At 59.2% G+C, this 12,760-nt stretch overlaps 1 protein-coding gene across 1 annotated transcript in view; it reads left to right on the plus strand.

Moving 5' to 3' along the window:
- KIF19 (kinesin family member 19) overlaps nt 1-12,760 on the plus strand; it is a gene marked incomplete at its 3' end in the record, with an annotated part of 28,093 nt that overhangs the window by 11,201 nt on the left and 4,132 nt on the right. The window contains exons 3-11 of the mRNA XM_011362055.2: nt 1,532-1,642; nt 2,237-2,324; nt 2,596-2,732; nt 3,724-3,849; nt 6,907-7,101; nt 8,529-8,675; nt 10,597-10,719; nt 11,811-11,976; nt 12,612-12,760. Of these exons, the coding sequence (XP_011360357.1) occupies nt 1,532-1,642; nt 2,237-2,324; nt 2,596-2,732; nt 3,724-3,849; nt 6,907-7,101; nt 8,529-8,675; nt 10,597-10,719; nt 11,811-11,976; nt 12,612-12,760 (1,242 nt within the window). The remainder of the gene's footprint in view (nt 1-1,531; nt 1,643-2,236; nt 2,325-2,595; nt 2,733-3,723; nt 3,850-6,906; nt 7,102-8,528; nt 8,676-10,596; nt 10,720-11,810; nt 11,977-12,611) is intronic.

A 12,760-nucleotide genomic window follows, 5' to 3' on the forward strand; every position in this document is an offset into this window, starting at 1 on the left:
TTGATTCTGGAGCCTGGGTATCAAAGGAACAAAATGCCAGGGGCCATGAGCTTGGCAGTGCCAGGAGGTCGTTTGAAGGTGAACAGTGGGTGATGGGCATCAGTGCATGTGGCTCCCTCTCCCCTGTGCCAAAGGCCCCCAGGGGGTGACCCTAAGGCCCTGCCTGTGTCCACGCTGGCACCTGATCGGTGAAAACCAGTGTGGCTGGTCAGGTTCTCATTGCATCCCACTGGGACCCATGCCAGGGACTTGCTGGTGGGTTTATCTTCATTTGGGTCTGAAACTCGATCAGGCCTCTTGCTGCTGGCTTTAAGGCCTGAGACAGGAACTGGCTCCTGGAAGAGGCTTATAGGGCAGTGGAGCTGAAGCCCAGAGGAGGTGGCTGGGGACAGACAGGCACCCCGAGTAACAGTGCAGGCCCAGATGACCTGTGCTCAGCATACTGTGACCTCCCAGCCTTTAGCAAGCTGTGGGGGGCCTAAGCCAATGACCTCATTCCTTCCCTGCACAGATCCCCAGCCCAGCCTGTCTGGAGCTGCCCCCTCCAACTGGCTTACCTGGAATCCCATCTGACTGGATGAGACTTCTGGGTGACGCTGCAGATATCGGGCCTCCTGGGGAGCTGCCTTCCCCTTCCCTCCTCCCCGCTCCATGGAGGATTCCAGAAGAGGGCCGAGCTGGGTCTTAGGCCAGTGTAGATGCATGAGCCCCGGTGTGTAAGGAGGGGGTAACATCAGGGCACCCACAGAATGCCGCAGTCCCAAGGCTGCGGCCCTCCCAGGCCTGGGCCTCCTGCTTCCTCGCTCCCGCCACCCAGCCACCAGTGGCTCTTTGCCCCGTGCCTGGGCCTACCCGCTGGCTGAGGCGGGGTGAGGCAGGGCAGGGAGGGCAGGGTCCCGGGTGCCTCACGGCTGCAGTGCAGTGATAGAGAGTCTGCAGCCTTTGAGCCCAGATCCCGGTTTGACTCCTGTCCCCCCAGTTGCTAGTGTGCGAGCTTGGGCACGTCGCTGCTTGAGGCCCTGATCTTCTCATCTGTAGAGTGGGAATAACAGTGGGCCTCATCGCCTGGCCTGGGCGGGGAGTGAAGGAGTCAGTGTCCGTGAAGTGCTCAACATAGGTCCAGACGCAAAATAAATGCTTGATAAACGCAAGCCATCGTTACTGCTGCTCCTCCTTTGGCGGGCGCATGGGGTGTGGTCTTGCATAAAGGAAGGGGACTGAATCTGGTGGCCTGGGGTCCCATGCGCTCTCAGCTCCTTTGGGGCACTGCCAGTTCTCAGAGAGGCCTCTCTTTTAGGCATCCAGGGCCAAGCGCCCAGACCAGAGCCTGGGAGCTGCTGGGGGCAGGGCCGGGCCCGGGGCTCAGGGGTCTGGGGCTGCCGGGCTCCGGGACCTCTAGCAGGACCTGGCCCTGGACCCCTGGCTTCTGGCCCCTCCCATCCCTGGCCTGCGTCCTGAGAGAGGAGGGGTGAGGTCAGTGCGGGCTTGGGGTTCCTGGGTGACTACTGGCCTGCCTTGGGGACCTTTGCAGATGGTGGTTCTCATGGACCCAATGGAGGACCCTGATGACATCCTGCGGGCTCACCGCTCCCGGGAGAAGTCCTACCTATTTGATGTGGCCTTTGACTTCACTGCCACCCAGGTGAGGGGGGACCTGGGTGTGGGAACACCTGGGCCTGGGGATAACCTTTGCCCCACTCAGAAGGAAGCCCTCAGGGGACCTGGCTTCCACCCTACCGTGTCCCCATGAGCACAAGTGTGCACGTGCCTGCATGGTGCACACACAGTCTCTTGCACAGACACACTCGGGTCAACGTGCACACGCCGCCCGACACAGGTACCCACACAGCACACCCCACAGTTGGCCCCCGTGGTGACTGGAGGAGGGCACTTGAGGAAGAAAGAGTCTCGGGGAAGCTGACACCCTCCCAGGTCCCTCATCTTGCCCGTCTGCGGGATGCTCCCAGGAGCAGGTGTAATGCGTCCGCAGGGCTCGGGGACCGGGAGCCAGCTGCGGGAGTAGGTATCTCAGGTGTCCCGAGCTCTCTTGCAGGCTGGCGTCCCCCCGTGGAGTGAAAGCAGAGACGTCCATCCCCCACTCTCCGCCCCCACTTCTCTGGGGCTGAGGGCTCTGGGAGCAGAAACCGCTCCCGCTGGGGGCCAGGATATGCCAGTGGGCATGCGCGCTCTGCCCTGGCCATGTCCCAGGCCCGTAATGGTCTCTTCTTCCGTGCAGGAGATGGTGTATCAGGCCACCACCAAGAGCCTCATCAAAGGCGTGATATCAGGCTACAATGCCACCGTCTTTGCCTATGGCCCCACAGGTGAGGAGGTGCCCAGATAATGGGAGAGGACTACACGCCTATCACCCCCTCGCCCTGCATCAGAGAGCTAGTCTGGCCCCAGCTTGGGCAGGAATCAAGGATATGGCTGATCCAGACCCCAGCCTAGGGCCCTGAGGCTCCATCCACAGCCAAAGACACCATCCTCCCAGCTCCCCACTTTCCTGCCATCTGGGGGGTCCAGCCTCGAGGATGCACCTAGGTGTGCACGCTATCGGCCCCCGCTGCTCACCCGCCCCCTGCCCTGCCCCAGGCTGCGGGAAAACCTACACCATGCTGGGCACAGACCGCGAGCCCGGCATCTACGTTCGGACCCTCGACGACCTCTTCCGTGCCATCGAGGAGACCAGCAGTGACATGGAATATGAGGTGTCCATGTCCTACCTGGAGGTGAGCGCTCCCCGCACACCGGCTTGGACAAGGGGCCCATAGGACAGGGCTGGCCCACCTCTCCGGGGCCAGGTCGCTGGGTGGTTTCTTGGAGTGCTCATCACAGCTGCCGTTCCCCACACGCTGGTGTCCCACTTACAGAAATCTGACGCTCAGAGACGTTAGGCAACTAAGCCAATGTCACACAGTAAGTCAGGAGCAAGGATTTAAACTCAGGACCCCGTGGCTTTAAAGCCACGCCCTGCCCATTGTCCCAAACTCCAAAATAGCCTTGTCACCGGGCACAGGCTTAGCTTCCCTTCCACATGGCTCACTGCCTTGCCATCCTCACGGGTCTCTTCCTTAAAGCCGACCCTGCCAGGCTACCTCTAGGGGCTCCATGTATGGGGCGGGAGCGGGCAGGAGAACTGTACATACATGGACCGGCTCGAGCCTGCTGGCCTTTGCTACCTAGCCACAGCCCCCGGTGCCCACCTGTGGGAGTACAACCACCAGGCAGCGAAGGGCTGGCGGAGGCAGGGGCATGCAGAAGCCAGAAGAAGCGGGAGAGCTAGTGGGCTGGACTCCATCTGGCTCTTGGCCTCTTCTGCCCCCTCCAGGAGCTGATAATCTCCTGGGTGACAGATCAGGAAGGGCAGCGAGGCATCACTGCCAGCAGCTGCTTCCCCGGCATACTGCTAACTCCTCCACTTGGTATGGGGGAGGGGGAGAAATGGCATAAGGTTACCTAGCAACAAGCAGGGCTGGCCATCAGTCAGGTCCCCATCCTCTGCCCAGTGTCCAGCCTGCCTGCAAAGGGGTCCCACTTGGTTTTGATGCCACGTATCCTTGGCTCTGGCAGCCTGACGGTCTCCTGCGGATGCTGAAGCGCCCATCCCCACCTACGAACTGCTGTCCCCTTCTCACTCGGGAGGGATGGGGAACCTGGCCCTTGCCTGGACCGCCTGTCTTCAGTCTCCCTTTTGTACCTGTCACCCACCTGTCCCATCAGATCTACAATGAGATGATCCGGGACCTGCTGAACCCCGCCCTGGGGTACCTGGAGCTGAGGGAGGACGCCAAAGGGGTGATCCAGGTGGCTGGAATCACTGAGGTCTCCACCATCAATGCCAAAGAGGCAAGTCTTGTGCGGCCAGTCGGGGCCACAGAGGGGGACGCTGACCCCTGAGGGGGAAGGAGGGGACAGAGAACTGTAGCCAGGGAGCAGCTGCCCACTCAGCTCGGGCCGGGGCAGACATGAAGGATACTGTATGACAGCAAGCAGGGGACTCTCGCCCCGGTGTCCATGCCCCCCAGCTGTGCGGACCCCAAAGGACAGACCCGGAAACCGGCCTCCCTGTTTACACAGGGACACTGCCTCCCCCGGGCCCCTCCACACAGGGGCCAGCCAGCCCACCCCCGCCTGGGCCACTTGTCAACCTGCGAGAGCTTCCCCACTGGTCCCCAGAAGTGGCTCCCCTCCCTCCCCTCTGCCCTTCCCCAGATAATGCAGTTGCTGGTGAAGGGGAACCGGCAGAGGACCCAGGAGCCCACCGCAGCCAACCGGACGTCCTCCCGCTCCCACGCGGTGCTATGTGGCCTTTGACTTCACTGCCACCCAGGTGAGGGGGGACCTGGGTGTGGGAACACCTGGGCCTGGGGATAACCTTTGCTCCACTCAGAAGGAAGCCCTCAGGGGACCTGGCTTCCACCCTACCGTGTCCCCATGAGCACAAGTGTGCATGTGCCTGCATGGTGCACACACAGTCTCTTGCACAGACACACTCGGGTCAACGTGCACACGCCGCCCGACACAGGTACCCACACAGCACACCCCACAGTTGGCCCCCGTGGTGACTGGAGGAGGGCACTTGAGGAAGAAAGAGTCTCGGGGAAGCTGACACCCTCCCAGGTCCCTCATCTTGCCCGTCTGCGGGATGCTCCCAGGAGCAGGTGTAATGCGTCCGCAGGGCTCGGGGACCGGGAGCCAGCTGCGGGAGTAGGTATCTCAGGTGTCCCGAGCTCTCTTGCAGGCTGGCGTCCCCCCGTGGAGTGAAAGCAGAGACGTCCATCCCCCACTCTCCGCCCCCACTTCTCTGGGGCTGAGGGCTCTGGGAGCAGAAACCGCTCCCGCTGGGGGCCAGGATATGCCAGTGGGCATGCGCGCTCTGCCCTGGCCATGTCCCAGGCCCGTAATGGTCTCTTCTTCCGTGCAGGAGATGGTGTATCAGGCCACCACCAAGAGCCTCATCAAAGGCGTGATATCAGGCTACAATGCCACCGTCTTTGCCTATGGCCCCACAGGTGAGGAGGTGCCCAGATAATGGGAGAGGACTACACGCCTATCACCCCCTCGCCCTGCATCAGAGAGCTAGTCTGGCCCCAGCTTGGGCAGGAATCAAGGATATGGCTGATCCAGACCCCAGCCTAGGGCCCTGAGGCTCCATCCACAGCCAAAGACACCATCCTCCCAGCTCCCCACTTTCCTGCCATCTGGGGGGTCCAGCCTCGAGGATGCACCTAGGTGTGCACGCTATCGGCCCCCGCTGCTCACCCGCCCCCTGCCCTGCCCCAGGCTGCGGGAAAACCTACACCATGCTGGGCACAGACCGCGAGCCCGGCATCTACGTTCGGACCCTCGACGACCTCTTCCGTGCCATCGAGGAGACCAGCAGTGACATGGAATATGAGGTGTCCATGTCCTACCTGGAGGTGAGCGCTCCCCGCACACCGGCTTGGACAAGGGGCCCATAGGACAGGGCTGGCCCACCTCTCCGGGGCCAGGTCGCTGGGCGGTTTCTTGGAGTGCTCATCACAGCTGCCGTTCCCCACACGCTGGTGTCCCACTTACAGAAATCTGACGCTCAGAGACGTTAGGCAACTAAGCCAATGTCACACAGTAAGTCAGGAGCAAGGATTTAAACTCAGGACCCCGTGGCTTTAAAGCCACGCCCTGCCCATTGTCCCAAACTCCAAAATAGCCTTGTCACCGGGCACAGGCTTAGCTTCCCTTCCACATGGCTCACTGCCTTGCCATCCTCACGGGTCTCTTCCTTAAAGCCGACCCTGCCAGGCTACCTCTAGGGGCTCCATGTATGGGGCGGGAGCGGGCAGGAGAACTGTACATACATGGACCGGCTCGAGCCTGCTGGCCTTTACTACCTAGCCACAGCCCCCGGTGCCCACCTGTGGGAGTACAACCACCAGGCAGCGAAGGGCTGGCGGAGGCAGGGGCATGCAGAAGCCAGAAGAAGCGGGAGAGCTAGTGGGCTGGACTCCATCTGGCTCTTGGCCTCTTCTGCCCCCTCCAGGAGCTGATAATCTCCTGGGTGACAGATCAGGAAGGGCAGCGAGGCATCACTGCCAGCAGCTGCTTCCCCGGCATACTGCTAACTCCTCCACTTGGTATGGGGGAGGGGGAGAAATGGCATAAGGTTACCTAGCAACAAGCAGGGCTGGCCATCAGTCAGGTCCCCATCCTCTGCCCAGTGTCCAGCCTGCCTGCAAAGGGGTCCCACTTGGTTTTGATGCCACGTATCCTTGGCTCTGGCAGCCTGACGGTCTCCTGCGGATGCTGAAGCGCCCATCCCCACCTACGAACTGCTGTCCCCTTCTCACTCGGGAGGGATGGGGAACCTGGCCCTTGCCTGGACCGCCTGTCTTCAGTCTCCCTTTTGTACCTGTCACCCACCTGTCCCATCAGATCTACAATGAGATGATCCGGGACCTGCTGAACCCCGCCCTGGGGTACCTGGAGCTGAGGGAGGACGCCAAAGGGGTGATCCAGGTGGCTGGAATCACTGAGGTCTCCACCATCAATGCCAAAGAGGCAAGTCTTGTGCGGCCAGTCGGGGCCACAGAGGGGGACGCTGACCCCTGAGGGGGAAGGAGGGGACAGAGAACTGTAGCCAGGGAGCAGCTGCCCACTCAGCTCGGGCCCGGGCAGACATGAAGGATACTGTATGACAGCAAGCAGGGGACTCTCGCCCCGGTGTCCATGCCCCCCAGCTGTGCGGACCCCAAAGGACAGACCCGAAAACCGGCCTCCCTGTTTACACAGGGACACTGCCTCCCCCAGGCCCCTCCACACAGGGGCCAGCCAGCCCACCCCCGCCTGGGCCACTTGTCAACCTGCAAGAGCTTCCCCACTGGTCCCCAGAAGTGGCTCCCCTCCCTCCCCTCCGCCCCTCCCCAGATAATGCAGCTGCTGGTGAAGGGGAACCGGCAGAGGACCCAGGAGCCCACCGCAGCCAACCGGACGTCCTCCCGCTCCCACGCGGTGCTCCAGGTGGCCGTGCGCCAGCGCAGCCGGGTCAAGAGCATCTTGCAGGAGGTGCGGCAGGGCCGCCTGTTCATGATTGACCTGGCGGGCTCCGAGCGCGCCTCCCAGGTGAGGCGGGCGCCCCGGGGGGCTCGGGGAGAGGCCGCGGGGTAGGGGCAGGGATGCTGGCCCTGACAGGTGAGGTCAGCGCCCCCAGGACTGGGGAGAACAGGGTTTTGGGAGGGGGAGGTCAAGGATGCTAGCTTCCCGGCTCCCTGGGGGAGAGGTGAGGGGTGTAGGGTAAAAGGCCATCCGGGGAGGGTGAGGATGAGAGGGGCCCTCAGGGCCAGGGACGGAGGGATGTGGCAGAGGAGCAGGAGGGGAGGGCGGGTGCGGCATCCTGGGGAAGCATCCTGGGGGGCCTTTCGTGGAAAGGGGCGTGGGAGGGTGGGGGTTTATCCAGGGAAGGAAACTGGCTGCAGAGGAGGGGGGAGCGGGCGAGAGAATGAATGGGCCCAGATGAGGAGCTCAAATATCCCCTGAGTGGGAGGTCCTGGGAGCCTGGGACAGGGCCCCGCCAGCCACATCAAAGAGAGAGGAAAGTCTGTCACCCATTGCTCGGCATTCGTTCCCCACCACTAACCCTGCACGCCCGGCTCTTTGGCCTTGGGCTAACAGTACCACCCAGCAGGTGTAGGCCCAACATCCCTTCCTGTGGGCAAACGGAGGTTTCATGGTCACCTGACCCACGAGGCTGGGTGATGTCACTGTTAGTACTGGCGAATGCAAGGAACAGGACAAAGGCCAGGGAGAATTAACAGGCTTTCGTGTTTGAACCTGTGGGGTCGGAGAAACACGCCTCTGTCTTCCGGTCAGGCCTGAGGGCTTCCTGGAGAGCATCGGGGGAGCAGCAGTGGGGAGAGAGTGTGCCCTGCGGCCCCTGGAGCAAGCGTGTCCCAGCTTTGAAAGCCTGGGCAGATGCGCCTCTTGTGATTAGCTGTGGGCAGAGCCTCCTCGGCCTTGACATTGCTCTGCAGCCCCAAGGAAAGGGGAAGAGCCCGCCCTCCAACACACACGCTCACACACACACACACACACACACACACAGGTACACACCCTCTTTCGCACACATGCTGTCACACTGACTACACACATACACACACATTTCCTCCTGCCTCCCTGAAGCCTGGGACGCCCTCTAGAGCCACTTGCCTGTGGTCCTGCTGGCACACTCCCAGCTGCCCGCGAAGCCACCACCTCCTGCCGCCTCGTTCTGTGCTGCGCCCTGCTGGGAGCCAGCGTGGGGGAGACAGAAGCAGGCTCTGCTCAGAAGCCTTCATTCAGTCCACCACTTTCAAAGGCCTTCTTCTCACTCTCCTCCTTTCTGGAATGCTTGGGAGGAGGGAAGAGCCGGGCCCTAGGTCGTCTCTACGTCTCTGCATTTCAGACCCCTGAGGGAGAGAGAGGGGTTTATAACCCAGGATACAAAAGACGTTGGTGGTGACACCGGTCCCCTGCCCCATAAGGCCACAGTCATGCCCCCTGCTTGCCCCCAGACACAGAACCGTGGGCAGCGCATGAAAGAGGGGGCCCACATCAACCGCTCCCTGCTGGCGCTGGGCAACTGCATCAACGCACTAAGCGACAAGACCAGCAACAAGTACATCAACTATCGCGACAGCAAGCTCACCCGGCTCTTAAAGGTACCAGCGGGAGCCGGCCCAGGCTCTGGGCACCGAAGGGAGGGCTGCCAGACTTAGCCAATAACGCAGGACGCCCACCCACATTCGAATTTTGGATAAACAAAATTTGTTTGAGTATAAGTATGTCCCAATGTGTATTAAATATTTCTTTAATAAAAATAAATATTTTTATTAAAAATAAAATAAATAAATACTTTTATTAAAAATAACTATTTTTATTAAAATAATAAATATTTTTATTAAAATAAATATTTTTATTAAAAATATTTTATTTAATATTTTATTAAATAAAAATCCCCATTCATTGTTTATCTGAAACTCAAATATAACTAGGTGTCCTATGATTTATCTGGCGACCCTCGCCAAAGAACGGGCAGCAGGGAGGGAAAGGAGTTGCATCGGGTACCCCCCCAGGGCTACAGGTCTGAGGGAACCAAGAGCCGACTGGATTTGGGGGTTCAATCGACCTCGTGGCTCACCATCTGCTGTTTGGGGAAGTGGTTCTGGCTGAGCTGTGTTCAGCGCTTCACCCCACTGGCTCTCTTCATGCTGTCGGCAACTCTGTGAGTTAGGGGGATTAGTACTCCCATTTGCAGATGGAGAATTGAGGCACAGTGAGGCAAAATGGCCCTCCCAAGGTCTCTCAGAAGTGTGAGTGATGGAGATAAGATCTAGACACAGGTCCGTCTGGTGTAATGTCACAGCTGCAGTGCACCTAACGCCTGCCGTCGGCCTGTCATCGTCACTGCATCCAGAAGCTGGGAGGTAGGGACGGTTACACAATTACTGCCATTTTAAAAAACATGGAGGCCGAGGATTAGAGAAGTGAGGAGCTTGAGCGAGGTCGCTCAGCCACATCACTCTCCAGGGCACGGTCAAGCTCAGGGCACGAGAAAGGGTGGCCACAGGCCAAATCAGACCGCGGTTCCTATCCTTCACTCCAGCCAAAACAACAGGGCCATCGGCAGTTGGCAAGGGGACCCTGGGGGCCAGAGGTGACGGGAGGAAGGAGGGAAGGGCCCAGGCGGATTCCCAGCCCCCCGTGGCTGCTGCCTTCCCTCGTCATCCTGTATGAAAGGAGGGAAAGAAAAAGCCAGGACTCAGCCGTTAAAAAAAATGAAATCCTACCATTGGCAGCAACAACACGGGTGGACCTGGAGGTTCTCATGCTGAGTGAAATAAGTCAGACAGAGAAAGATGAATACCGTATGATTTCACTTATATGGGGAATCTAAGGAACAAAAAGAACAAACTAATCGAAAACAGACTCACAAATATAGTGGACGATTCGGTGACGGACAGAGGGGAGGGGGCTTTGGGGGGCCGGGAGAATGGGGTGAAGGGTTAAAGAAGTACATTTATATATTTTATAAAACAGTCCCCCTAACTGCTCCTCTCTCTTCTGGTTTTCCACGTAGCCAATATATTAACGCTGACCGCATTCCCTGTGCCATGCTCCCCGTCCCCATGCCCAACTATTAATTACGAATTTGTACTTCTTTAACCTTAGCCAGGGGAGGGAGGGAGCAGTTGGGAGGATCGTTTTATGAACTATATAGACGTCTAACCAATGTATACTTGAAACTAATTTAAATAAATATTTTTATTAAAAAAAAAAGCCAGGAGATCCTGACCAGGATACTTGAAATTTTCAAATTTGAACTTTAGAGAAGAAACTGGATGTGGGAAGTGGGTGTGGGAGAGGGGGAGGGGCGATCGGGACTCAGGGGTCCGTGTGTGTGTGTGTGTGTGTGTGTGTGTGTGTGTGTGTGTGTGTGTGTGTGAGAGAGAGAGAGAGAGAGAGAGAGAGAGACAGTGAGAAAGAGGATGCATACCACGAGGACATCGTGACCAGCCCGGCAGGCACAGAGTCGCGGGTGGCAGTCCCCCGCTGACCCTGGGCCCGCCCTGCCCCATCCAGGACTCCCTCGGGGGGAATAGCCGCACGGTGATGATTGCCCACATCAGCCCCGCGAGCAGCGCCTTTGAGGAGTCCCGGAACACCCTGACCTACGCCGGCCGGGCCAAGAACATCAAGACCAGGGTGAGGGCCTGCTCTGTCCCCCAAGGGTGCACCTTCCTGGGCCAGGATTCGGCCCCGGACTGACTCCAGACCCTGCCGCTCCTCCCTACTCTCTCTGGAACCAGCCACCACTGCACTGGCCTCATTCCCCAGTCAGACGTCACCCCCGTGCCCCGCTCCCTGCACCTGCAACACCTGCTTGCCTGCCAGGAAGCCCACGGCTCCCGAGGGTCCCCTTCTTTATGGTCTGTGCTCACCCAGGCTAGACATTTACATTTTCAAAGCACCTCATCATAATAGTGAGAAACGGGAGCCTTTAACGTGTCAGCGCATATGATCCTCAAACGAGGCAGGAGTTACCACCGTCCCCATTTTACAGTTTAGGAAGGAAGTTAAGTGACTTCCCAGCTGGGTGGTGATGGTGCTGACATTGTCCCCACTATCAGGAAATCTGTTCCGACCTGTGTGTGTGGAGGGGCGGGAATGGATAAAGATAAGATAGGAACATTGTCCCCACACTACAGTTTTCCAGCCACCATTCCAGGTGGCTTTATGTTCTATTCCAACCCTCAAGGGACTTAATGGGAGAGGAGACATGTCCTTGAACTAGTTGGCTGATAGTTCAGGATATTATTAATAGCAGGTAAATGACGCCAACGGTCAGGTCGGTGGGCTGGTGGGATCCCGTGGAACTCTCTGGGGACCGTGAGCGGGACCCCGGAGGGTGGGGAGGACAGACCAGAACAGAAGGAGCAGGGAGGGTGGAGTTTCCAAAGGCAGGAAGGAGGTGGTGTCTGTGGCGGGGGCTGGGAGGGCGGCATGGTTCCTCGGGCAGAGCAGAATGTTCATGAAGGAACAGCGAGCAGAGAGCAAATACACGGAGACAGCGGGGGGCCTTCAGCAGCAGGCGAAGGTCGAGCAGGGGAAGTGGCGTTTTTGGAGCTTGGCTCTATCACAGGCCGTGGGGTTGGAAGCAAGAAGGTTGTTACTGGCATCCAGAAAGGCTGCGGGGGCCGGATGGGGGGACGAAGAGAAAGGGAAGACCCCGCAGGCAGGCTCTGGCGCCTGGGGTGACCGTACCTGCTCTGCCCGCACCCCCGTGCTCCCTATAGGTGAAGCAGAACCTGCTCAGTGTCTCCTACCACATCGCCCAGTATACCAGCATCATCGCCGACCTGCGGGGCGAGATCCAGCGGCTCAAGTGCAAGATCGACGAGCAGGGTGGGCGAGGCCAGGCCCGGGGACGGCTGGAGCGGGGTGACATTCGCCACATCCAAGGTGTGTGGGGGCGTCCGTTAGTGGGAACGCATCTCCCGCAGCCCTTGCAGGCCGTCTCAAATTGCTCTGGGGTCAGGCAGTGCTGGGTTCAAATCCGGACTCTGGCTGGGTAGCCTTGGCACAGTCACTCGACTGCTCTGAGCCTTCACCTTCATCTGTAAAATGGAATCACGATCTGAAGATGAGGTGAGATCACGTGAGTGAGAGACACATGAGCGTTTAGCTCTGTAGGACGTCACCCTCAGGGCTGCAGGCAGGGAGACCTAGCCCAGCATCACCCTAAGGCGTACATCCTCTTAGAGACTTGTGTATGTGCAGTGATGGTTTTCCAACAGGTGGCAGTAAAGTGTCTAAGGGGCTCCTTCTTATAGTTGACACCAAGGTGCTGTAAAGGCTAGCGGAAGCCCAGTTCATACAGAGGTAGCTGAGGATCCCCTTTGGGCCACAGCCTGAACACTCGATGTGGAAGTGGGGTGTGGAAGGCGGCAGTAATCTAGGAGGTCTTTCTAGAGGAGGTGGCTGGACAAAAAGTGGTTTGCAAAGAAAGGGAGGGGAGGGCCCCAGGTGTGCCCAGATTTTCCTGGCCTGAAGCTTCCTTCTTCACTGAGCTCCCCCACATCCCATGTGATGGGCAGCCGAGGTCCAACAACACAGCGGGCGAGATGAGCAGGCCGACATGGGACACCTGCGGGAGCAGCTCGTCAGCGCCTTCCAGGAGCAGGTGGACGTGCGGAGATGCCTGCTGGAGCTGGAGAACCTCGCCATGGAGGTCCAGATTGACACC

Source organism: Pteropus vampyrus, unplaced genomic scaffold, assembly GCF_000151845.1.
Source record: "Pteropus vampyrus isolate Shadow unplaced genomic scaffold, Pvam_2.0 Scaffold72, whole genome shotgun sequence".
In the NCBI taxonomy this organism is placed as follows: domain Eukaryota; kingdom Metazoa; phylum Chordata; class Mammalia; order Chiroptera; family Pteropodidae; genus Pteropus; species Pteropus vampyrus.